The sequence below is a fragment of the Agelaius phoeniceus genome, chromosome 2, assembly GCF_051311805.1.
Source record: "Agelaius phoeniceus isolate bAgePho1 chromosome 2, bAgePho1.hap1, whole genome shotgun sequence".
Lineage (NCBI taxonomy): Eukaryota > Metazoa > Chordata > Aves > Passeriformes > Icteridae > Agelaius > Agelaius phoeniceus.
This window is the reverse complement of record NC_135266.1, coordinates 102,367,059-102,388,785: the sequence shown is the minus strand read 5'-3', so window position 1 is coordinate 102,388,785 and position 21,727 is coordinate 102,367,059. Positions and strand designations below refer to the sequence as shown.

At 58.5% G+C, this 21,727-nt stretch overlaps 1 protein-coding gene across 1 annotated transcript in view; it reads right to left on the bottom strand.

The window, feature by feature from the left end:
- Window positions 1–310: 310 nt before the first annotated feature.
- PDE2A (phosphodiesterase 2A) overlaps window positions 311–21,727 on the bottom strand; it is a 42,213-nt gene continuing 20,796 nt past the window's right edge. Inside the window, exons 3-31 of the mRNA XM_054627822.2 lie at window positions 12,850–12,939; window positions 12,238–12,326; window positions 11,694–11,803; window positions 11,158–11,213; window positions 11,023–11,082; window positions 10,765–10,924; window positions 10,625–10,677; window positions 10,066–10,140; window positions 9,914–9,955; window positions 9,760–9,828; window positions 9,515–9,645; window positions 9,275–9,386; window positions 9,149–9,188; window positions 8,649–8,712; window positions 8,479–8,557; window positions 8,218–8,395; window positions 6,639–6,751; window positions 6,307–6,384; window positions 5,987–6,109; window positions 5,705–5,775; window positions 5,241–5,363; window positions 5,050–5,137; window positions 4,894–4,941; window positions 4,710–4,784; window positions 4,455–4,554; window positions 4,113–4,225; window positions 3,816–3,854; window positions 3,564–3,670; window positions 311–3,355 (exon numbers count right to left, since the gene is read on the bottom strand). Coding sequence (XP_054483797.1) covers window positions 3,130–3,355; window positions 3,564–3,670; window positions 3,816–3,854; window positions 4,113–4,225; window positions 4,455–4,554; window positions 4,710–4,784; window positions 4,894–4,941; window positions 5,050–5,137; window positions 5,241–5,363; window positions 5,705–5,775; window positions 5,987–6,109; window positions 6,307–6,384; window positions 6,639–6,751; window positions 8,218–8,395; window positions 8,479–8,557; window positions 8,649–8,712; window positions 9,149–9,188; window positions 9,275–9,386; window positions 9,515–9,645; window positions 9,760–9,828; window positions 9,914–9,955; window positions 10,066–10,140; window positions 10,625–10,677; window positions 10,765–10,924; window positions 11,023–11,082; window positions 11,158–11,213; window positions 11,694–11,803; window positions 12,238–12,326; window positions 12,850–12,939 — 2,712 coding nt within the window. The 3' untranslated portion in view covers window positions 311–3,129. The remainder of the gene's footprint in view (window positions 3,356–3,563; window positions 3,671–3,815; window positions 3,855–4,112; window positions 4,226–4,454; window positions 4,555–4,709; window positions 4,785–4,893; window positions 4,942–5,049; window positions 5,138–5,240; window positions 5,364–5,704; window positions 5,776–5,986; window positions 6,110–6,306; window positions 6,385–6,638; window positions 6,752–8,217; window positions 8,396–8,478; window positions 8,558–8,648; window positions 8,713–9,148; window positions 9,189–9,274; window positions 9,387–9,514; window positions 9,646–9,759; window positions 9,829–9,913; window positions 9,956–10,065; window positions 10,141–10,624; window positions 10,678–10,764; window positions 10,925–11,022; window positions 11,083–11,157; window positions 11,214–11,693; window positions 11,804–12,237; window positions 12,327–12,849; window positions 12,940–21,727) is intronic.

Here is a 21,727-nt window from a genome sequence, read left to right as displayed (position 1 = left end):
TCTGCCCCAGTCCCTGCCCAGGCTCAGAGGAGTCCCTACACAGGCCTCATGCTGCATCTCAGCCTAGGATCCCGCTGCATCCCAGCCCAGGCTGGATCCTGCCCCAGGCCCAGCTCCCCCTGCTGCCAGGCTGGATGGGGCCCAGCATTGGACCATTCCATGAGAGTGGAACATCCAAGGACAGGCTGGAGCTACCTGGGGAGTCAGAGCTACACAGCCCAAGCTGGATTCTCCCCCTGAAGGTGATCTTGGTGCTCATAAGTTTCAATATGGAGCTCCCCAGACCCCAACAAGGCCACCCACCAACCTGTCACGGGAAGGTTGACATATGAAATTTATTTAGGAAAACCAAAACCCACCAAAAAAAGAGAAATAATAATAAAGAAGGAGCAGGAGGAGGAGAAACAGTAGTGGGAGGAGGAGGAAGAGGAGAAGGAGGAGGAAGAAAAGAAGGAGAATAAGAAAAGAAGGAGGAGAGGAAGAAAGAGAAGTCATCTCCTCCTTAGGCTCCATTGGAGTCCAGAACAACCAGTGCCGCAAGACAGAAGGACAGAAAAGCTGGAGGAGGTTTGCACACCCACACACGCCTGTGCACACTCCTGGGTGAGCTGGGCTGGCTGTGAGCTGCACTCCTCAGTATCCAGAGGGGTATATACAGGGGCAGGAGCTGGGCAAGCATTGACTACCTACACACACCAGCAGCAGGGGCTGGAAAAGTGGGATACGGCTGGGAAAAGGGCATCCCTGCGTGCCCCCACCACGGTGTGGTACCCGGGGTGCAGAACCCAAGTGCAGGACACCCCCACATCTGTTGGATGGAGAGATCTGTGCATTGTCAGGCATCCCTGGGCGGCACTGGGATGCAGGGACTGTCTTTGAACAGTTGTACCTACTGGCACCTTGGTACCAAGGCTGTGCCAGTGTCACGACAGGGATGGAGCTGCTGTCCTCCTCTTGCAGCTTGGAGGTTTGCTGCCTTCTGGGACCTTCCCCACCCCCTATGGCAGTGTGGGGAGGGGGGGAAGGGCTTAAGGGGGTCATGGGCCAGCAGACAGACTCAGTCACCAGGTGGGCCCCACCAGGGTTCGGGCAAAGCATCTCACTAAAGGCATCTCCGAGTAGGTAAGGCAAAAGGAATTCAGGCCACTTCAGCCACGTGGAGCAGCTCAGTGTTGAGGTCTCCCATTGCTCCTGCAGACACACGCTCCAGGTATCCCGAGAACACAGGCAAGTCATTGCTCACAGACAAGCCAAGGAGAGAAGCAGCCACTGTGCAGCCCAAATCCAGGAGGGACCCACTGGGGCACCACTGGGGATGGTGCCATGGGTTACTGCAGAGCAGTGGGGATGGGGTGACAAAGGGCCCCACGTGCACTCTTGATCCCAAAAGAACCAACACCAATGCCAGCAGTGCCGGAATTTTATCCTGCTGCTCCCGTCACCTTTCCCTGCTGTGGTGGTGGACTCATCCAGCCCCCACAAGCTGGATGATGCAGCCTGAGGGCTCAATGCACCCTAATCCCCCAATGCTGAGCACACCCACTCAGCCCCAGCCCCCTCTTCAGCTCTGCCCCAGCAGTTCCTCTGCTCATGGGTGTTTCAGATGGCCTTGGCTGGGTGATGGAGCCCAGGATCACGTACAGCTGCTCGGACCCTGGGGGCTGGCGGAGCCCCTGGGACTGAGAGGGTCCATATGAGTTGGGTTGTGGGACTGGAGAGACCACAGGAGGGCAGCAGGGTCCATGCACAGTGGTCTGTAGGACACAGAGGAGAGCACTGGTGTCCATGCACGGTGGTCCGCAGGACCAGAGAAACCACAGGAGATTGGTGGGGTGCATGCATGGCAGTCAGGACAAGGAGGGAGTCGTGGGAAAACACCAGGGTCCATGCATGACCAGATCAACCATGGTAGACCAACAGCATCCATGCATGGTGCCACATAGGACTGGAAGGACCACAGGAAAATAGCAGGGTCGATGCATGGTGGTCTGCAGGACCAGAGGGACCACAGGAGACCACTGAGGGTCATGTCCAGTGGTCTGCAAGACCAGAAGGATCCCAAAATGCCAGCAGGATCCGTGCACAGAGGTTGGTATGGCAGGAGTTGTGAAGCCACTGTGAGCTAGGGATGCTCACAACATGGTCACCAAGCAGAGAAGCTGCTTGCAGTGAGGAGGCTCCCGGGTGGACACCTCAGAGGAACACCCATGTTCCTCTACCTATGGCAGGGACATGTATGGGACCAGAAGGTGAAGGTGATGTGTGGGACCAGATGGACCCCCTGTGGAGCACAGCCTCCCTCCCCTGTGCATGCAAACCAGCAGCAGGACCCCCAGCCTTGGCAAGTGTGTAGCCCTTGTAGGGGATGTGGTTGTGTGGTTGTGTGGGACTGGGCTGTGTGAGAGATATGAGCCCTTCCATGGGTGAGTGGGTTCAGAGGTCCTGGAGGGGTGGGGCTTTCAGCCAAAGGATGCTCAGCAGCTGCTAGGGAGAGGCTGCAGCTAGTTCTCTACTGTGGATACCAGCAGGGGATGCAGGCACATCCCCATGGCCATGGCCATCCCACTCTGGTGTCTTCCCTCCTCCAGCTGGAGCCAACCTTCTTCCGTGGACCTGATCTATGGTCCCCATAGATCCCCATAACATCCCCCATACGCTGTACAGCCACCCCACAGCTCTCCCACTGCCCCTCACCACCCTGCCCCACATCATCCCCCTCTGTCCTGCCTGACCCATGCACACCCATGTCATGGTGACCGAGCCCTCTATGGGTGCTTCCACCAAGGACATCGTTCTTATTGTCACCCCATGGGGACAGGACCTGCAGTCTTAAGGCAGCTTAAAGCACATCCATCCCCCAGCCCCACCGTTTCCCTTGGTGCTCCCAGCCACCAAGGCAGTGTCCCATGGACTACTGGGTGGACAGGACACCTGAACACCCGCCCCGGAGGGAGGAGATAGTCACTCAGTGGTGGGGAAGGACCAGTGGCGGCTGCTGGCAGCACACAGCCCTTGCTGTGGTAGTCCAGATTCACTGATATTCCCTCAAACCTCCTCCCCATAAGCTGGGGGATGAGGCTTGGGGATGCTCCCAGCCCAGCCATGGCTGTGGCCCCCCTGCCGTCTTCTTCACTCGGCCCCAGCCTCGGTGGGCTGCCCCACCTCAGGTTCCAGGCAGCCATTGAGCTGGGGGTCAGGGACCTGTGGGTCATATTCCTCATCCAGAAAGTCCAGGGAGTTGTTACTGGGCAACCCCCGGATGGTGAATTTGTGGGAGACCTTGGTCCACTGCTCCCGGTTGCTGGCCACCCGCTCGTAGAGCTCCGCTGCCTTGGGGAAGAGATCCTGCAGCAATCTGGGGAGTGGGGGATGCATTCCATCAGCACAGGGCTGCACCCCCTTACTTCAATGCAACCCCCTTGGCTGAGTGCAACCCCCATCCCACAGCCTGGAATGCCCCCCAACATCTGCAAGACTTGGCACACACAGCACCCGATCCCCCCCTGAGGGAGGTGGGGGTGTCAGGGGGTCCTCCCCATCCCAGCTCCAGCACTGGGGCTCACTTGTAGATGGGCATGGCAATGTGCTCCATGAAGCTGATCTGCAGCTCGGGGATGTAGGCTTTCTCCCGATCCATCATCTCCAGCGGGCTGTTCCCCATGGCTTTCTCCTGCATGGGTGGTGAGGAGGGTCAGTGCCAGTGGTGCTTTCCCCCATTCACAGGCAAGACCTCTCTGCCCACTGCCCACACCCCCCATCCCATTGGTGCTGTCTAGGAGCATTGGCCAAGCCCAACCCTGCCAGCTGGTACCTACCAGGTCACCCTGGGAGAAGAACTCCTTGTAGATCAGCTCCTGCAAGAGACAGGTGTCAGCACAGGGGGTGCAGCTTGAAATGATCCCCCATCCCCACTGCCCTCCAGACCCCTCCCCACAGCTCTGAATCAAGCAGGGATACGGTCTTGCTTGGAGGGACTGGGTTCTGCATGGCCCAGAGTCCTGCAGGGAGGAGCCCACTCCACAAGGGGCAGGTGTGTGCCTGGGGACATGCAGGTGGCCTAGGTGGGTTCTGAGGTGGCATTCAGGGGTTTAGCTCCGTGGTGTGGCACTCACTGCAATCTTCCTGGTAGTCTTCCAGCCCTTGGTCTGGTCAGATAGGTCACAGGAGGTCATGAGCAGGCAGAGCAGCAGGCTGCGGTGCTGCTTGTTCTTGGGGTCATATCCCACTGTGGGCAGAGTGTGGGGCAGGGTTTGGGATGGGGGGCTCAGGACAGAGCTCCAAAGCCCCCATCATACCACATGTGAGCACTTTAGGGACAGCCAGAACTTTCTGTGTCGTGTCCCAGCCCTTATGACCCCTGACATAAGAACCTCCTGTGCCATCTCTCAGCCTTGGTGGGATGAGTTCCTACCACCCCTCAAATCCCAATCCCAATCTCCATCAAGGATCTTCACCTTCTGCCATTTTCTGGAGATCCTTGAAGATGCGGAGGTGGTGGGCCAGGTCAGTGGCCAGGATGATGTCCCGCATCAAGTCCAGCATGCGCTGGTAGTCCTGTGGGCAAGGCAGCTGCCGTGACCAGCTCTCTGCCCCTCCCAGCTCCCACACCTCCTGGGATCCAGGGATGGGGAGCAGGAGGTCTGGAGAGGACGCAGGGGCTCAGCATGGGCAGGGGTGGCAGGAGAGAGGTATTTGGGTGGGGGGCTCACCTTTCTGGAGAAGTGGTCAAAGATGTTGCAGCCTTGGCTGTTGAGGATAGCAATGGCTTGCGCAAAGTGATGCCTCTGTGGGAGAAGGCAGGACCGTGAAAGCAGGTAGGGAGCAGGCAAGGATGCTGCCATGCAGCCAGAACCCAGGAGAGATGGGCAATGAGAGATTTGTGGGGGATCTCACCTCCATGACAGAGCCCTCTGAACTGTAGAGCGCGGCCAGGACTGATTTCTGCAAGGTAGAGCAGCCAGAATGATGAACTATGGGGGTGAAGACCCCCACAGCTCTCCCCATACCTCTCCTTCCCCCTCACCCATCCCAGCTCTGGGCTCGGCTCACCGAGGCCACCTGGAAGGAGTTATTTGTTCCTCTGTGGTCCAGGTCGTGGCACATGCAGGAGATGAAGAGGGCAAAGATCTCGATGTCTCTGGGAAGGGGGAGGAGGGAAACTGAGGCAGGCAGGAGAGCAGGGAGCACCCCAGCCAGACCAGGGGTTGGAGAACAGGGGCAGGGATAGCACCTGGCCTTACTCCAGGTAGTTAACGAGCTCCAGGTTCTTGTAGAGCAGGTAGCAGAAGTGGGAGACAGAGAAGGCGTGCATCCAGTTGTGGTAGGGGGGGTCACGGTACCCCTTCTTTACCATCAGGCAGAACCTGGACAGGGGCAGAGCCATGCGGGGTGGGTCTCACCCCACAGGGATCTCCACCTTGCCAGGTGCCCACCAGGCAGGCACGGGCATGGGGATGAGGATGGGATGGGGAAGGGTTGGGGAGGGGTGATGGGAGGGGGATAGGCACAGGGAAGGTAGACAGTTATCTGCATGGGGATGGCATAGGGATAGGGATGAGGATACGGACAGGGGACAGAGAAGGTGGACAGGAAGGGGAATATGGATGGGGACAGGGACAAGGAAGGAGACGGAAGGGATGAGATAGGTGGATGGGGATGGAAATGAGGATGGAGACAGGGAAGGTAGACAGGGATAAGGACTCACCTGGTGAGCGTCTGACGGTCCATCTTGTAGTTGTTGATGAAATTCATGTCTTGCAGCATGCTCAGGATGGCCTGGCAGAGGGGGCAGGGTGGGTGGCAAGGAATGACAATGCCCAGCAAGGTCCCCCGTAAGCCACCCCTGCCCTGCTCAGTAGGAAGATGCTCAGGGGTGCAACCACATCCCTTCACCCCAGAACCCCAGCACCCCAGGGTTGGGATATTTGACCTGACCGAGGCCAGGCAGGGGATGGTGGCAGTTGAGAGTTGTCCCCATGGTCCTCACCATAGAGGTGTCGTCCTCAGGCAGTGAGCGTGGTGTGTAGGTGAAGCTGGCAAAGTTGGGGTCAATGGTGGACACAGGCTGGATGCCCTCGCTCAGCAGTTTGGTGTACTCATCATCAGACACCTGCAGGAGCCACAGCCAGTGACCCACACTGTGGCCAGGTCACCAGGTGTCCCAAAGGCCACATGAACCACAGGGAGAGCAGAGAGCCCTGGGGTATCACCACCACCCAGCTGTGTGACCACCTTGGGATAAAGTGTGGGGGCACCATGCTGGCAGCGGGGGTCCCCATCCCTGTCCCTGTCCTCATGCTACCTCACCTTCATGTGGTACATCATCATCTCATTGGCCAGGTGGCTTCGGTACTGTGCCTCATTCACCTTCTTGTACAGCAGGGACTGTGGGGCAGGATCAGGGGATGGGAGTGCTGGGGGTGGGCAGACACCTCCAGCACCCGCCAGCCCACCCTGGCACCACAGCACATCTTTGTGCCCATGAATTCCCTCCCATCCCGTGGCCACCACCACTTGTCCCCAAGGAATGGGGACCACACACACACACACATCCCCCCATCCCCATCCCTGTGCTGTGGCAGAGCTGGGAGCCCACGTTGTGTGTGACTCCCTCCAAGTGGAGGACCCCCAGCACATACATGGGCGATGCTGATGCCGCAGTAGATGGAGAAGGCAGTGGCCAGGTCCTCGTCGAACTTGCTGAACCAAGGGCCATTGATCTTGTTGACCAGCTCTGCCACCCCAATGACCTCTGGAGCAGAGGGGGGACAGCAGGGGTATCAGACGCTTGTGCTGGGAACAGGGTCATGCCTGTATGCTGGGGACAGCACCGTGTCTGTGGGCTTAGGGCAGGGTTGTGCCCAAGTAGCAGGGACAGTGCTGAGCCTGTGGGCTGGGGACAGCATAGCACCCACATTCTGGGGACAGTGCTGAGCCTGTGGGCTGGGGACAGCATAGCACCCACATTCTGGGGACAGTGCTGAGCCTGTGGGCTGGGGACAGCATAGCACCCACATTCTGGGGACAGTGCTGAGCCTGTGGGCTGGGGACAGCACAGCACCCACATTCTGGGGACAGTGCTGAGCCTGTGGGCTGGGGACAGCACAGCACCCACATTCTGGGGACAGTGCTGAGCCTGTGGGCTGGGGACAGCATAGCACCCACATTCTGGGGACAGTGCTGAGCCTGTGGGCTGGGGACAGCATAGCACCCACATTCTGGGGACAGTGCTGTGCCTGTGGGCTGGGGATAGCATGACACCCCCATTCTGGGGACAGTGCTGAGCCTGTGGGCTGGGGACAGCATAGCACCCACATTCTGGGGACAGTGCTGAGCCTGTGGGCTGGGGACAGCATAGCACCCACATTCTGGGGACAGTGCTGTGCCTGTGGGCTGGGGATAGCATAGCACCCACATTCTGGGGACAGTGCTGTGCCTGTGGGCTGGGGACAGCATAGCACCCACATTCTGGGGACAGTGCCGTGCCTGTGGGCTGGGGACAGTGCTGTGCCCAGGGGCTGGGACAGGCTCATGCCCAGGGACTGTACTGTGCTCATGTGTTGGTGGACAGGATCGTGCCCACATGCAGTGTACATGATCATGCCCATGTGCTCAACAACAGTGCTGTGCCCATGGGCTGGGACAGAATCATGGGCTGGGGAACAGTGCTGGGTGTCTGTAGGGGGACAGGATCATGTACAGGGACCACACTGAGCTCATGGAGTAGGACAAGATGACGTCCGTGTCCTGGGGTCAGTGCTGTGTTTGTCTGTGGGGGGACAGGATCACACCCAGGAACTGTGCCCTTGTGCCAGGAGACAGCACTGAGCCCAAGGGTCAGGACAGGACCATGCCCACATTCATGGGACAGAATGCTGCCCTGATGCTGGGGACAGGACTGTGACCAAGGGACTGGGACAGGGTCATGCCCATGTGCTGGGGCAGTGCTCTACGTACAGGCTAGGGGCAGAATAGTGCCCATGGGCTGGGGACAGAAGGGTGTTCACATGCTGGGGACAGTACTGAGCCAGGATTGTGCCCCTGTGCTTGAACAGGATTCATGCCCAGAGGCCAGGGATAATGCTGCGCCCGTGCCTGCATGCTGGGGACAGTGTCATGTCCACATGATGGGTGACCAAACCACCATGTGCTGACTAAGACACCTGCTGGCCCGACCTGTGCCTCCCTCTTCCCAGTGTGCCCCTATCCCTCGCTCACCCTGGCTCTCATTCTTGATGGGGAAGCAGAGGATGTTGCGGGTGCGGAAGCCGGTGCTGTCATCCACCCCGCGGTAGAAGAGTGGGTGTGAGTAGGCATCCTTGATGTTCAGGATCTTGCCAGTGGTGGCCACGTGCCCAGCGATGCCCTGGTCTGCTGGGATGCGGATCTCATAGCTCTGTGGGCAGGGGAAGGGGATCACCAGCAAGGCCTGTGGGGAGGGACACAACCCCAGGCCCCCCAGCTCCATGCTGTGCTCACCTCGTCATCCACCACTCCACCATCGAACACCTTGGCCACCAGCTCGTGACTGAGCCGGTCCAGCAGGAATACAGAGCATCTGCAAGACACCCCGCTGCCATTCTCACCACAGGGGAGCTCGGTGTCCCCCCTGTGTCCCCTCACCCACGTGCCCCACCACCACCACTCACATCTCAGCATTGCTGAGGTTCCGGGCCTCCGTAATGATCTCCTGCAGCAGGACGGAGACATCATCTGCAGGGGTAGCAGTGAAGGGTCAGGGACCCCAGCCAGGCAGCACTGCCCCCTCATCCCCACTCATGCAGTGAAAGCAGGGGGAGGGTTTAGCTCAGAGTCCCAGCTGGAAGTCTGGGGGACACAGAGGGACAGGGGCAGTGTGGGGAATGTGCATGTATGAGCCGTGTACATGTGTGCAGCAGTGCAGCTGCACATGTGCACACGTGTTTCTAAGAGCTCTGTGGTCATGCTACATGCATGCATGCAGCCATGCAGCATCAGTGCGTGTCAGGTTCTGTGCCAGCTCATATCACCCTTCTGTTACCATTCCCCAACAACAAGGTTTTCCCTGGCTGGGGACAGAGACCCCATTGCTACCACCCTCCACGACTGGGGAGTGATCATCCATTCCCCATTCCACTCCCTCACCATGGGTGCTCTCCAGTGCACCTACCCAGGTGGGTGAAGAGGTTCTTGGCCACCTGCAGCAGGGCCTGAGGGGACAGAGAGAATGCCATTAGTGACCAGTGCAAGATGGGGCAGGCATACACACACATGGCACAGCCCTGCACATGCTCACCTGGCACTCACACTTGAGCTTCTGCTCCTTCTGGAAGGCCAGGGTGCTCGTGAGCACTGTGGAGGTGTAGCAGAAGCAGTGCTGGATCTTGTGCTCGTCCGTGTCTGTGAAGCTGGCGGGGGCACACCTCAGTTGTCTGTCCCCATTGGTCCCTCCCCTTCTCCACGGGGACAATGCTCCAGCACCCCAAAAGGGAGGGGGTGCAGCCCCACAGAGAGCCCCAGCCAAAACGCTGCTCACCTCTCCCCACTCAGTTTGTTGAAGGCGCAGGCCAGTGCCACCACCTGGGAGGTGGCCCGGCTAATGACAGGGACACAAAGCATGGAGGTGACCTCGCAGCCCAGCATGCTGCTCAGCTGCTTGTGCTCCTCCTGCAGGGAGAGGCAAGATGGGGCTGGAACCCCTGGCCCACTCCAGGAAGCCCCTTGGGACACTGGGGTGACACCCACGTCCCCAGGTGTGGAAGGCACAGAGCTGGTACCCACCTCACTGATGTCCTTCAGGGTGATGGGCTTCTTGTCCTCCACCACCTGCCCCAGGCGCCCAAAGGTGAGCTGTGGGGAAAGGGAACACCTTAGCGCACAGCACCCATTGCCCACCCCCTGACCTCCCAACCCCTCACCACCTCCCCTTGCTCACTGAAAAGCTGATCTCCTCATCCAGGACACGGTCCCCCACCACCTGGAAAAGATGGGAAGGAGGGGTTGCCCATGAGGAAGACACCATGCCCAGGGGATGTCCTGTAGTCCTCTGTGGGGGTCAGGCTTGGGGGCTGGCCCAGTGGCACCTACCTGGCAGAAGAGCTGGTGGTTGTCTTCAGAGACGAGCAGGAGGCAGCAGCACAGAGACTGGGTCTCCTGCTTCAGCTGGGGAGTAAGGGGAGGGTCAGCACCCCAGCCTGCCCCGACCTCTCCCCAGACAGAATCCAGCCCCTCCTGTCCCTCCCTGTGCCCAAGGCTCCCATACATGCCACAGAGAACTAGGTGCCCCTCCTCAGAACCTCCTCCCCATGACACAGCAGGTTCCCTCTGGAGGCTACTGATGGCAAGGGGAAGGCTGTTCACTCTGGACACTACTGAGGCTCATACTGAGAATGATAGAGAGCAGGAGAGGAACCTGTATGTTCTCTCAAGGAGTTTTTGGCGTGAGAGTGGCACTGTTTACTCTGGAGACTATTGATGGTTGTTACAAGGCTGCTCACTCTGGTCACTACTGATGACTCTACAGCTGATGCTTGAGGCTTTTCTTGGCTTTGGGGAATTTTCTTGTTTTGAAATAAAACAGGGGTCCCTGGTGTGTCCTGGGGCTGGGGGCAGATGGGGACAGGGGGCTGGTGGAGCAGCTACTCACATAGTTGATGACCTTGAGCTGCAGCGAGGCGGCATCCAGGTCATACAGCTCACCTGTGTGAGGATCACGGTGCTGTGAGGGGCTGAGCATGGCTTCACCCTGCCCACACACCCCACCCTTCCCAGTGTCCCCCCTCGTACCACAGAGCTGTAGGATCTTGCAGTCCAGGTCACTATAGCTGCTGTCAGGTGCCTTCTCAGGCTTGGCCAGAGAGGTCTGGGAGGAGCTGGTGGAGAGGCTGACCTGGGGCCAGGGCTGCAGCTTCTGCAGGGCTTGCAGGCGCCGGACTGCCACCAGGGCCTGCAAGGTTGGGCAGAGGGGACAAGGAGCAGCAGGGCTGGGGAAAAGGCTGGCAGGTCCCCAGGTGGCAGGTCCACAGTTGAGAAGGAGTCACTCACGTGTCTCTCTAGCGCACGCAGGTTCTGCTCGTCTGAGTCACTCAGCTGGCCACAGTGCACCTGGAGCAGGAGTGGTGTCAGGACCCTGATGGCCAGGCCCTGTCCCCAGAGCCCTGCCCATGTTCCTGCACTCACCAGGATGACACAAACCACAGCCCCACTGTTCTTGTCCACCAGCGGGATGATGAGCACTGCAAGCAAGAGAGGGTTGGTCCCAGGTGGGCCCCAGGGACAGCCCAGAGCTGTGGAACTCAGCTCTTGGGGTGCATGACCCCATTACATCCTGATGTGTCGTGACCCACCCAGCTAGCCAGACAGTCAGCCAGCCATCTCTCCATCTTCCCACCCATCCATGATCCATCTGCCCCCCTGTCTGCTTCCTTGTCCCTGAGAACACCCCTCAGTCCCAGTGCCCACCTGTCCCTCATGCCTCCATCCTGTTTCTACCCACCTGTCTATGCATCCATCACTCACCCACACACTGCTGTCTGAGCCACTGCCTCTGACCACCCATGGACCATCCATCCATCCATCCATCCATCCATCCATCCATCCATCCATCCATCCATCCACTCACACCTCAATCCCCCTCCCTGTCCCACCAGCCAACCCTACACCCACACCCCCATACATGGGTGGTCCACCAAGAGCACCCTTCCCACAGCTCCCACCTTGTGTGCCAGGGGCCAGGGGTGCTGCCAGGGGTCCCAGGTGCCGGCCAGGGAGCTCGGCAGGGAGCAGCCCCCCACATTCCAGCCGCTTCTGCTTCTGCACAGCATCTCTGTGGGGACAGGGATACTTTGAGCACCCCCTGGGAAGGTCAACCCCCAGGAAGGGGCAACTCCCTGGGCAGAGACACCCATGGGATAGGGACAGGCTCAAGGATTGTGCAACACGTGTGCATATGTGTGTCCCTGCAGGCATGCACAGCCCCTGGACACAAATGTGTGTGCTCCTGCACACACACAGCCCCCGTGCCAACACGTGTGTCCCTGCACATACACATAGCCCCTGTGCATGTGTGCACGTCCAGGATGAAGAAGAGGATGGGAAGGGACAGCGGACAGCCACAAGTATGGAGATGGAAAGAGGATGGAGATGGGGACAGGGATGGAAACCCTCCTGCCTTCCATACAGACACCTATTCATGCACTCCAGCTGGGCCACCCCTGTGTGCCCAGCCATGCCCAGGGCTGGGCAGGTGGCTGAGCTCACCTGAGCTTCCCGTTGGGTGGCAGCTCGTGGGGGGGGTCGTCGCAGAGCAGCCGTGTGTCCCCATCCAGCAGGTAGATGTAGACGTGCTCCTGGGGGACAGGGGCAGCACACACGTGTGTGCCAACACGTGAGCACAGCCACATGTGTGCACAAACACGTGTGCACAGCTGCAGTGGCACATGCACACATTCACAAACCCAGCCCTACCCACGCACAGAGCCCTGCTCAGGTGTGCACCATTCACACCACCCATTGCTGGGGGGCCCCATGGAATGTCAGTGGAACAATGCCCACCAGCATCAGGGTCACCAGGATCAGGGCCAACAGCATCCCCAGGGTCACCAGCCCCCTGAACCCACCATGAGCACCAAGGCGACCAGCAGCACCCTAGTGGTGACACGTAGCCCGTATAAGGGGAGAACTTTGCACTAGAGACACCACCCCAGGCTGGACCCCAGCATCAACCAGCAGATAATCCACTCTCTGCTCCCTCCAGGGCTTCCCCCAACCCAGGGAGTCTCAGCACCCCCATAATCCCCACCCACCCGAGGAGGATGCTCTGCTCCACATTCCTCCCAGCCCCCAGGGGATGCAGATGCATCCCCCACCTACCACGGCGGGCAGCAGGGTGACAAGGGCATGGCGGAGGGCATCGCGCAGGGAGGTGGCATCAAGCGCAGCCCCCAGGCTCAGCAGAGCATCCTGCAGAGACAAGAGCAGAGCAGGGGCTCACTGGGGGTTGATTCCATGGAGATGGGGACGGCAGCACCCACCCTCTCTGACCCCTGCCATGGCACAGGTCCTTCTGCTCCCAGACCCCTTGCAGTGGTCTCCAGTCTGCCTGGTGCCTTTTTTGGAGCCAAACCCTCCTGTGTTAGTCAATGTCCATCATGTAGGGAGGTGGGAGGTCCCCAAAAAGGGAGAGGAGGCTTTGGCACTGAGCCACACTGCCCTCAGTGCTAGCCATGCCATAAAGCACCAGTGAGAAGAGAAATGGGGCGAGGAGATGTATTAAAGCTCATCTGGGGATTACAACCCCATGGAGGGCAGAGGTGTTAGGATGGACATATGGAAAAGCTGGGGGGCACAGGGGGCTCTGTGGTGCGACTCTCCCAGCTCTGCTCCTGCCTCCAGCCTTGTCTGGGAGACTGGGATAAGGATGATGTTATGATGGAAACAGTAGGTGCTTGGAATTAGACTCTGGATAATGGCGTTTGGGATTTGCTCTTCCTCTGGTCCCAGCTTTGCCAGGTGGCTCCAAGCTCCATTCCCGATAACCAGACCTGGGGACTGTCATGCCCCCAGTGACCCCATCCAGGACAGCAGCCCCTTGCAGGGCCATGCCACCCACCCACCCTGGGAGCATCCTTGGCCACGGGGCCAGATCCACGTGGCACTGGGCGTGTGGCTGGTGGTGAGGGTGCTTCCAGCTGAAGACATGGGCACTGGATGTTATTCCAACAGGGCCGCATCTCCAGTCACTTACTCACACTGGAGACACATGCACTGTAGAATACAGCCAGGCCTCAGCCAGGTGGCTGTCCTGCTGTCCCTCTGTCCCACCAGATCCTCCACAGTGGCCCCCTGGGGTGGGGGAAGATGGGGCAGAGCCTGAGTGGGTCCCTTGGGTCTGCTTGGGGCATCAAATGCCAGTGTCATTCTTGGTATGGGGATAGACAGGTGGCAGCTGGACATGGGTGGTGGCTTTATTAGGGCTGGGAATACAGGTCCATCCCTGAAACAGTGAGGGGAAAGCTGCAGGAGCTAAAAGAAGATATTCCCAAGACAAAGAGACAGCAGCAGATGCTGGCAGGAGGGTTTGCAGCCTAGCAAAAAGGTAGAGAGAGTGAGGGTGGGCTAGGAAGGACATCACACTCATTCCACTTATCCCACTCATCCTGCTAAAGTGCTTCTCCCACTCATCCTGCTCATTTCACCCAGCCTATTCACTATATTGATCCAGTTCATCCAACTCATCGCATTTGATGGCTCATCCCACTCAACTGCTTGTCCCACTTGTCCTGCCCATCCCACTCATCCCACTCAATGGCTTGTTCCTTTCATCCAGCTCAACCCACTCATCCCACTCAATGGCTCATCCCATTCAATGGCTCATCCCACTCCTTCCACTTGCCCCACTCATCCTGCATATACCACTTCTTCATCCCACTAATTCCATTTGTCCCACTCATCCCACTCCCAGTCCACATCCTCCAGCCCAGAGCAGAGGTTTACCCCAACATCCTCCCCCCTGTCCCCAGCCCAGAAGGTGCTGCACACCCACTCTGGGGGCTCTGCCAGGACAGAGCCTGGGCCCAGAGCCAGTACAGCCAGAGCCACTACCAGAGCCACATCCCAGTTATTGCCATAAACAGCCTTTCCCTTTCCTGAGGAGCCCCCTGTGCCCTACTCCCAGCAATCCCCACCCTCCAGGCACTACTCCAGTTTGGGTGGGGGCTCCTTCAGATCCAGCACTCCTCCACAAGTGTCAGGGTCTTTGGATGAGGCTGCATTGGCACACACATCCCCAGCCCCAGGGGAGAGATGAAACCATCAGCCAGCCCGTGCCTGTCACCAGGAATGTCACTAGGACCCACACAGCCCTGTACCTGCACCCAGTGGGGACCAGAGCACTCCCAGGGAGATCTCCCCGCACCTGCTCTGCATCCCATCTGCACAGAGGGCAGAGCGATGGTGACACTTCCCAAGTGGGCACAGGGGGTTAATTAACATCACTAAAACAGGAGAAAGCATGGAGGGATTGCAATTCCTAGCTGCTGGAGCAGAGTCCAACCCCCTCATCCCAAGTGCTGCACACCCAGCAGCTCTGGAGGGAAATGTTGTCTGGAAATGGGCATGGAGAGAGGGCTTTGGGAACAGATCCAAGGACGGGGTATGGGAAGGGGACACAGCATGGCATCACTGACAGCCCCAGGAGCTGAGGATGCTGCTCCTGCAGAGCAGGTGAACAGCACCCTGTCCCTGTCCTGTCCCCATGGTGCACACACGTGGCCCTGTGAAGCCCCCACCCAGGGACTGTTGTCACCTTTCCTCTGGCCTGAGAGGACAAGGATACTGATGTCACCCTGCCAGACTCCTTGAGCTCACAGGGTGACCCACAGGACCTCAGTGCTGGCAGGAATTTGGCCAGATCTCCTTGGCCAGCGTCCCGTGGTGGGTGCAGCACTAGAGCCATATCTGCCTCAGTATTCCCACTGGAGCCAGTGGAAGATTAATGACACCATTCATCTCCCTGGAGTAAGGATTTGTCTCTGCTCCAACATGGAACCCCCCACTCTAGAAAAGCCAAATCCCGCCACAGGCCAAACTCCTGCTCTCTCCCCCATGGAAAATGGCCCTTTTTCTCCCCTGCTGTTTTTGCCCCTCTTTTTCCCTTTGGATAGCTGCAGAAGCATCTTGTCCCCATGCATCCTGTCCTCCTCCAAAAAACAGGCTCCCGAGCCCCCATCCCAGGCTTCCATAGATCCTGCTGGGATTTAAAGCCAGCTTTTTTTATCAGAGGGAATTCACCAGCAGTGAAAACATGACTTTTTGCAAGAGGATCAGCAACGTCTGTCCCCTGACAACCCCACCCCCCAACCCCACCAGCTGTGGAAGCTTGGTTTGTCCTCCCTGGCACCCCCAGCTTCTCTGGATGTTTATGAAATAGAGAAATCCCATCCTGGCCAGCTTTCTCTCTAGAAAGGTTCATTTCACACCTGCCATGTGGAGGGTGTGGGCCTGGAGGAGGAGGACACTGATGTCACAGGGTCTCAGGTCTCTGAGCTTGCACCCCTTCTCCTGGCCTTGCTCCTGGGAGATGAATGGAGGCCCCCCAAGGGTGAGGAGGAAGCCCTTGGCAGCAGGCAGAGGCTGGATCCAGTGCAGTGAGGCACCCACTGGGATGTTCAGCCCTCCTGAGGGTACCTGCACCTTGGGGTCTCTCTCTGAGCACTCGGTGAGTAGAGTTTGCATGAAGCAGAGCTCAAAACTGGGACCTGCCACCCACTGGATTCCTCTTTCACCATGGGAAAACAGGCCCAGAGAGCCAGGCAGCAATTCCAGGTGCCTGTGAGCATCCTGCTCCCAGAGAAGTGCTGAGCAGGGCTGCAGCACCCCCACCCTGCCTTGCCAGGGGATGCTGGGCTGGGGAGGCCCCAGATGGATCCTGCCATCGCTGCCAGAGCACCCATGGGTGCTGATTCTACAGGGGGATGCTGGCAGCAGCCCAGGCTTCAGTGGCAGACTCCTGCCACAAGCCTCCCCAAAGAACCTCGAGGAAATGAATCATCTCCCTGCCGAGCTTCCAGCCCAGCTTTGCTGTAAGAATTCCAAGTAAATGATCTGCCAGAGGTGACCTCTTGAGTTTGAGGCATCCATGGCTCAGTGAGCCCTCAGAGCTCACTCAGCTCCTGTCCTCCAATGGGACCTTATCCATCTGTGAGCGCAAGGAAAATGAGCCCAATTAATTTTGGCAGTGGATTAGTCTATTAGCCCCTGCCTGAGCAATGACCTTTGGGATGGAGCTGGACATCACTCTGTCTGGACAACTTCACCCCCAATTGTGGGCCCCAAATCAAATTAGAGCTTCCAAGATGCTGAGTGGGCAGCACATCCCAGTACCCACATCCCATCCAGATGCTTCTCAATGGATTTTACAGGTTCAGGTTGCAAAGGGATTGGGACGCTTGGGAGTGCAGAACACAGCAAGGAGGGGTCTGGGGCACAGCAAAGGACCCCCCTGCTGCCTGTTTCACCAGCCCCAGTGTCTCTCACAGAGGGTTTGCAGATTTCAAGGACAGAGGAGCTGCTCCCCAGGGAATTCCCTTCCCAGGAGAGCCCTGGATGAGGAGGGTGGCCATGTGGTCACCTCTTGCAAGGCTGAGAGCCAGTGTTGGGGGCTTAGGGCTCCCTCCCACTGTGGTCTCTTCAGATAGGATGCATTTTTAGCCTCTGGATCTTGTTACATTTGGCAGGTAAAAAGCAAAATCCCATTTGGATTCCTGGGAGGCAGCCTACCTCTGCCTGCAGAGCCCCTCACCACTCCTTGTGTCCCACCCACAGGGAGCCTGGATACCTGTCCCTGTCCAAGGGCTCCCTATCCACCACAGCCCTGCAGGCAGAGACACCCACCCTCTCTCTGCCTTTTCCCAGCCCTTTCCCCTTTCCAGGGAAAGTTATGGGGAAACATTTTCCCCTCCTGCCTCCCCTTCAAGGAGGAAGATGCTGCTCCGGGACCCCCTTTTGTCCCCACCCATCACACCCCGAGTTGTTTCCAAGCGCATGGGGACAGATGTCCCTGCCTTTGTCACCTCTCCAATGCACGGCTGCAGAGTGACAGCACCACGGGGAGCAGCTGATCCCCCTGGGCCTCCAAGCTGAGCCACAGCTGCCAGCAAACACCCAGCCCGCGCCCGCGCCGCCCTGCCCAAGCATTTGCCGAGCAATCTGGCGGCATTAAAAATATCCCAAAATATCCCTGAGCCATGATTCATCCTCCTCTCCCACCTCCAGCAATGCTGAGCCGCCCCAGCTCCCTCCAGCCCTGGGGGGCTGCTCTCCCCTGGCTGCTCTGGCCATGGTGGTTAAATATAGCCCAGCTCTGTGGCAACGCCGGGCTAACAACCAGGGGGCAGGGCCAGGCAGGAGAGCACAGCTCTGACACTGGGCATGGGTGGGGAAACTGAGCTAAGGAGCAGGGAAGCAGCTCCTGAAGGCAGCAGGTCACCAGCTGTGCTGTGGGCAGAGCGACACTGCTCAAACCCTGTCACCCTGTCCCTGTTCCCCGCACTGCTCCTTCCCCCAGGCCCAAAGCCACGATTTCCCAGGGAATCCTCCCCACAGAGCTGGGGAAACAGAGGCAGCAGCCCTGATACCCTTCAGCTCTGCAACAGGCTGTTACATTGCTAACACCCTGTCACCCTGTCTCTGTCACCCCCCACACTGCTCCAGGCTCCTTTCCTCTGCCCCACAGTCCCAATTCCCCAGGAAACCCTCTCTGTAGGGATGAGAAAACAGTGGTATCCCTAGTGCACCAAAGCAGCACCCTTGATAACCCTCCAGCAGTGTCCCTGGAGCAAGGTCCAGGGAAGCAGAGGATGGAGGGATGGATGGAAGGTAGAGCTGGCAGCTCTGCCCAACTCCAGTTGGGAAGCCATCCATCCATTTCCTCCCAGCACCGCTCTTAGTCCCAAATTACATTGCTTTAATCTAATCAGGCAGCAACAACCTGCAACACGGTAGCTCCGTAATTACCTCATCTTTTCCAGGGGGATAATGAGGGCAAACAGGAAGGAAACACTTCTGGGATATCTCTTGTCTCCTCATGGTCATTTGCCTGTTGCAATGTATGGATGGGAAGCAAGGGCTGAGGTGCAGGACCCTGTCATGGAGCTACCCTGGCACCCAGTGATCCAGGCTGAGGCTTCCAAGGGCTGGAGGACATAAATCTGTGGAATCAGCCATCCCAAAAAAACACACAAGTAGCCCTGCATGCCTGTGCCTACCTCTGTTTCCCTTTCTGTGGAGGTTTCCTACCTCAGTTTCCCCACCTGCAAAGGGTGATGGCCATGCGAGACCTGCTTAGATTGGCACTAGAGTTTGGTTCAGGTGGAATGAGCTGTGCTGAGCCCAGTGTCTCCCTGGAGCTCAGTGCATCCCTTACCCCATCCTCCTCCTCCTCACCCATACATCAGCCTGACTGGAGCCTGGCATGCTCACACTGCACAGGACATTTGCACAGACCATTTGCACATGGAGTTTCTACAGCCTGGAACCAGACAGATGCCATTCCCTGAGGACCCCATACATTCTGAGTGGGATGTTTGCTGAACCAAGCAAATTTCCTAACCTCTGGCAGCTCACAAGCCCTTGGGGTGCTGCTAGTCTGTCCCCCCACATCCTGGCCTGGCCTCCCGGGGCCAAGACAACTGGGCTGGAGTCAAGGTTGCTTCCTGTTGATGTCCCTTTGTCGGGCGGGACAAATCGGGACAGCAGCCACACTCCTCAAGGATTTCCGTCCCCAGAACATCGTGGCCTTCTTGGAACAGCAGGCTCGGCCACCAGCCTAATGATCTGTCACTAGTTTGTCACTAATTAGTTCACTATTCTAAGAAAGAAGGTGGTGAGGGCTGGGGGTCTCACTGTCACTTGTCTCTAAGCCACGTCAGAGAGGGGGAAAGGGAGCCCCCCCAGCCCCATGTCACTTGTTAGCTCATGTCAGGGAGGGGCACATGGACCCTCCTGCAGCAGCTGCAGGGAAGCTGCTCCGTGGTTAGGAGAATCCCTGCTATGCAGGTGCCTTCACCCCAAAGGACAGAGACATCCTGGCACCAAGCTTGGGGTGCTGGCAGTGCTGGGAGAGAGGTGGCATGATGGGCATTCCTGGGACATGGCATGGCTGGAAAAACTTCCCTGGCACACAGTCCCCTTCCCATCCACACTGGCTGGGTTTCCAGGACTTTCCTAGATGTTTTCTGATGGATTAGCCATGCAGGGGTCTCTGTGCCTGGCTCTGCTTGGGGCCATCGTGGCAAAGCTCTGGGGATGCAGCCAGAGAGGGCTCTGGGGACCTGTAAGTCCCTTGGGGGGATAGGAATCAGTGGGGTGGGAAGGGGGATGCAGCATTCCCACATCCATCCGTGCAGCCCCTCCTGGCATGGCTGGTGCTAATGGGATCTGCACAGTGATTAGGGACCTCATTTATCAGACTCTGATGGGATCTGGGAAAATTGAATTCCTGGCCATCTGCAGCTGGGGAGGAATTCGATTTGGGCAGTGCTCCGGAGCAGGGTGTGGGGGGCTGGGGGCTGCCAGAGCTGCCCCCCCAGGGGATTCCACTCTGTCTGTACAGGGACTGCTCTTATTTTCTATGCCTGAGAGGGTTTGATGGTGGAATGCAGCTCTTAATTGCTGTGAAGGGGGTCTAGGAATTGGGGTGGTCTCACTGCTCAGATGGGGAAATTGAGGCACGGCCAGGAGAAGACCAAAGCCCATTACATGGCAGAAAGGATCACAGGGCTGGTGTTTAATGGGTCAGCACCCAGCCAGGGGTCTGGCCTCCAGCCACCCTTATGTGTGGGGGGTTCCAAAGCTGTGGCCAGGGCATCCAAAGGTGCCAGACACACTGCATCTGCCAGAGCCAGGCCAGGAGCAGTGCTCTCTCCTGCACCAAGAGGAGGGAGATTCCCAGGCATTTTCCACCCCATGGCTCTCTCGGGCAAGTCTCTACCATCCTCTCCCCCACATCCATGGAGTGGCCAGGGTGAGTATGCAGCAGGATTCAGCTGCAAAGGTGCCAGGCCAGTCCCCAAATCCATGGACTCAGCTCCCAGAGGAGCACCCTCCAGAGCCAGGCTTGCAGGGGATCCCAGCCCACCACCTCCCTGCCAAATGTCACAGCTCGACTCCAAAAAGCCAAGGTCACCCACAGGGCCTATCCCATTCAGGGGGAAGATGCCACCATGTCATCCTGCAACAGGAGCATTCTGTCCCAGCTCTCACTGCCCAGGATGCAGCAGGACTAATCCCCTCCAACTCCTTCTACTTGGGGTGCAGCAGGAACATCCCCATCCCAGCTCCCCTGCCTGGGGTCCAGCAGGGCACTCCCACTCCAGACCTCCCTTCCCAGGTGATGTCACGAGGCATGAGAGCACTGGAACCCATATCTCAAACCCCACTGCCCCTCAAAAACCAGCAGCAGGGCACTGCAGTGCCAGCACAGGCTGACTCCACACTGCAAGCCTTGATCACTCCTTGATCCCTGATCTGTGGGGATCCCAGGCCTGGCTGGGAAACACCAAGCTGCACCCAGCCATGCCAGTTTGGGGATCCAGCTCTACCCCTGACCCTGCTGAGCGTGGGAGGAAGCCAGCCCTGCTGCATGTCATGGAAAGAAGCCGCCACGGCCCTTTCCTCCCCTTTATTGCCCTGCTGATGTGTTTGTGTCTGCCAGAGGAAACGCAAGGACAAACGCCCGCGTACGCATGTCCCCTCACTGGCCTCAGCAGGCCCTGGGCCCACTGAATGTGGCTGGCCCCACACGGGGGGAAACTGAGGCAGGGGGAGCCCCGTGGTGCTGGCTGAGCCCCCCAGTCCCTGGCAGGTCAGTAAAGGTGCCTGTCTGTCCCCCTCAGCCCCTCCTGCTTCTCCAGGCTGTGAACATGTATCAATTACCGTTTGATTCATGATCCAGTCTGCAAGTAATTGCATTGCAGCTCGTGGCAGGGAGGGAGAGGAGGAACAGACATTCTCAGCCTCACCCCACTGCAGGGTGTTGGAGGGGAATAATGCCCCAAGCCCTATATACCCCCCTATATGCCCCCCCAGGCTCGGGAATGGGAGTTCCAGATGCAGTCAGTACCCAGGACAACAATGGGGACAGGGGTCCTGTGGTATTTTGTGGGGGATGAGCTGTTCCTCATCCACCCTGGGCTGGGATGTGATGGAGAAGGGGCAGGATCCATCCCCACCACTCACTCCTCATACATCC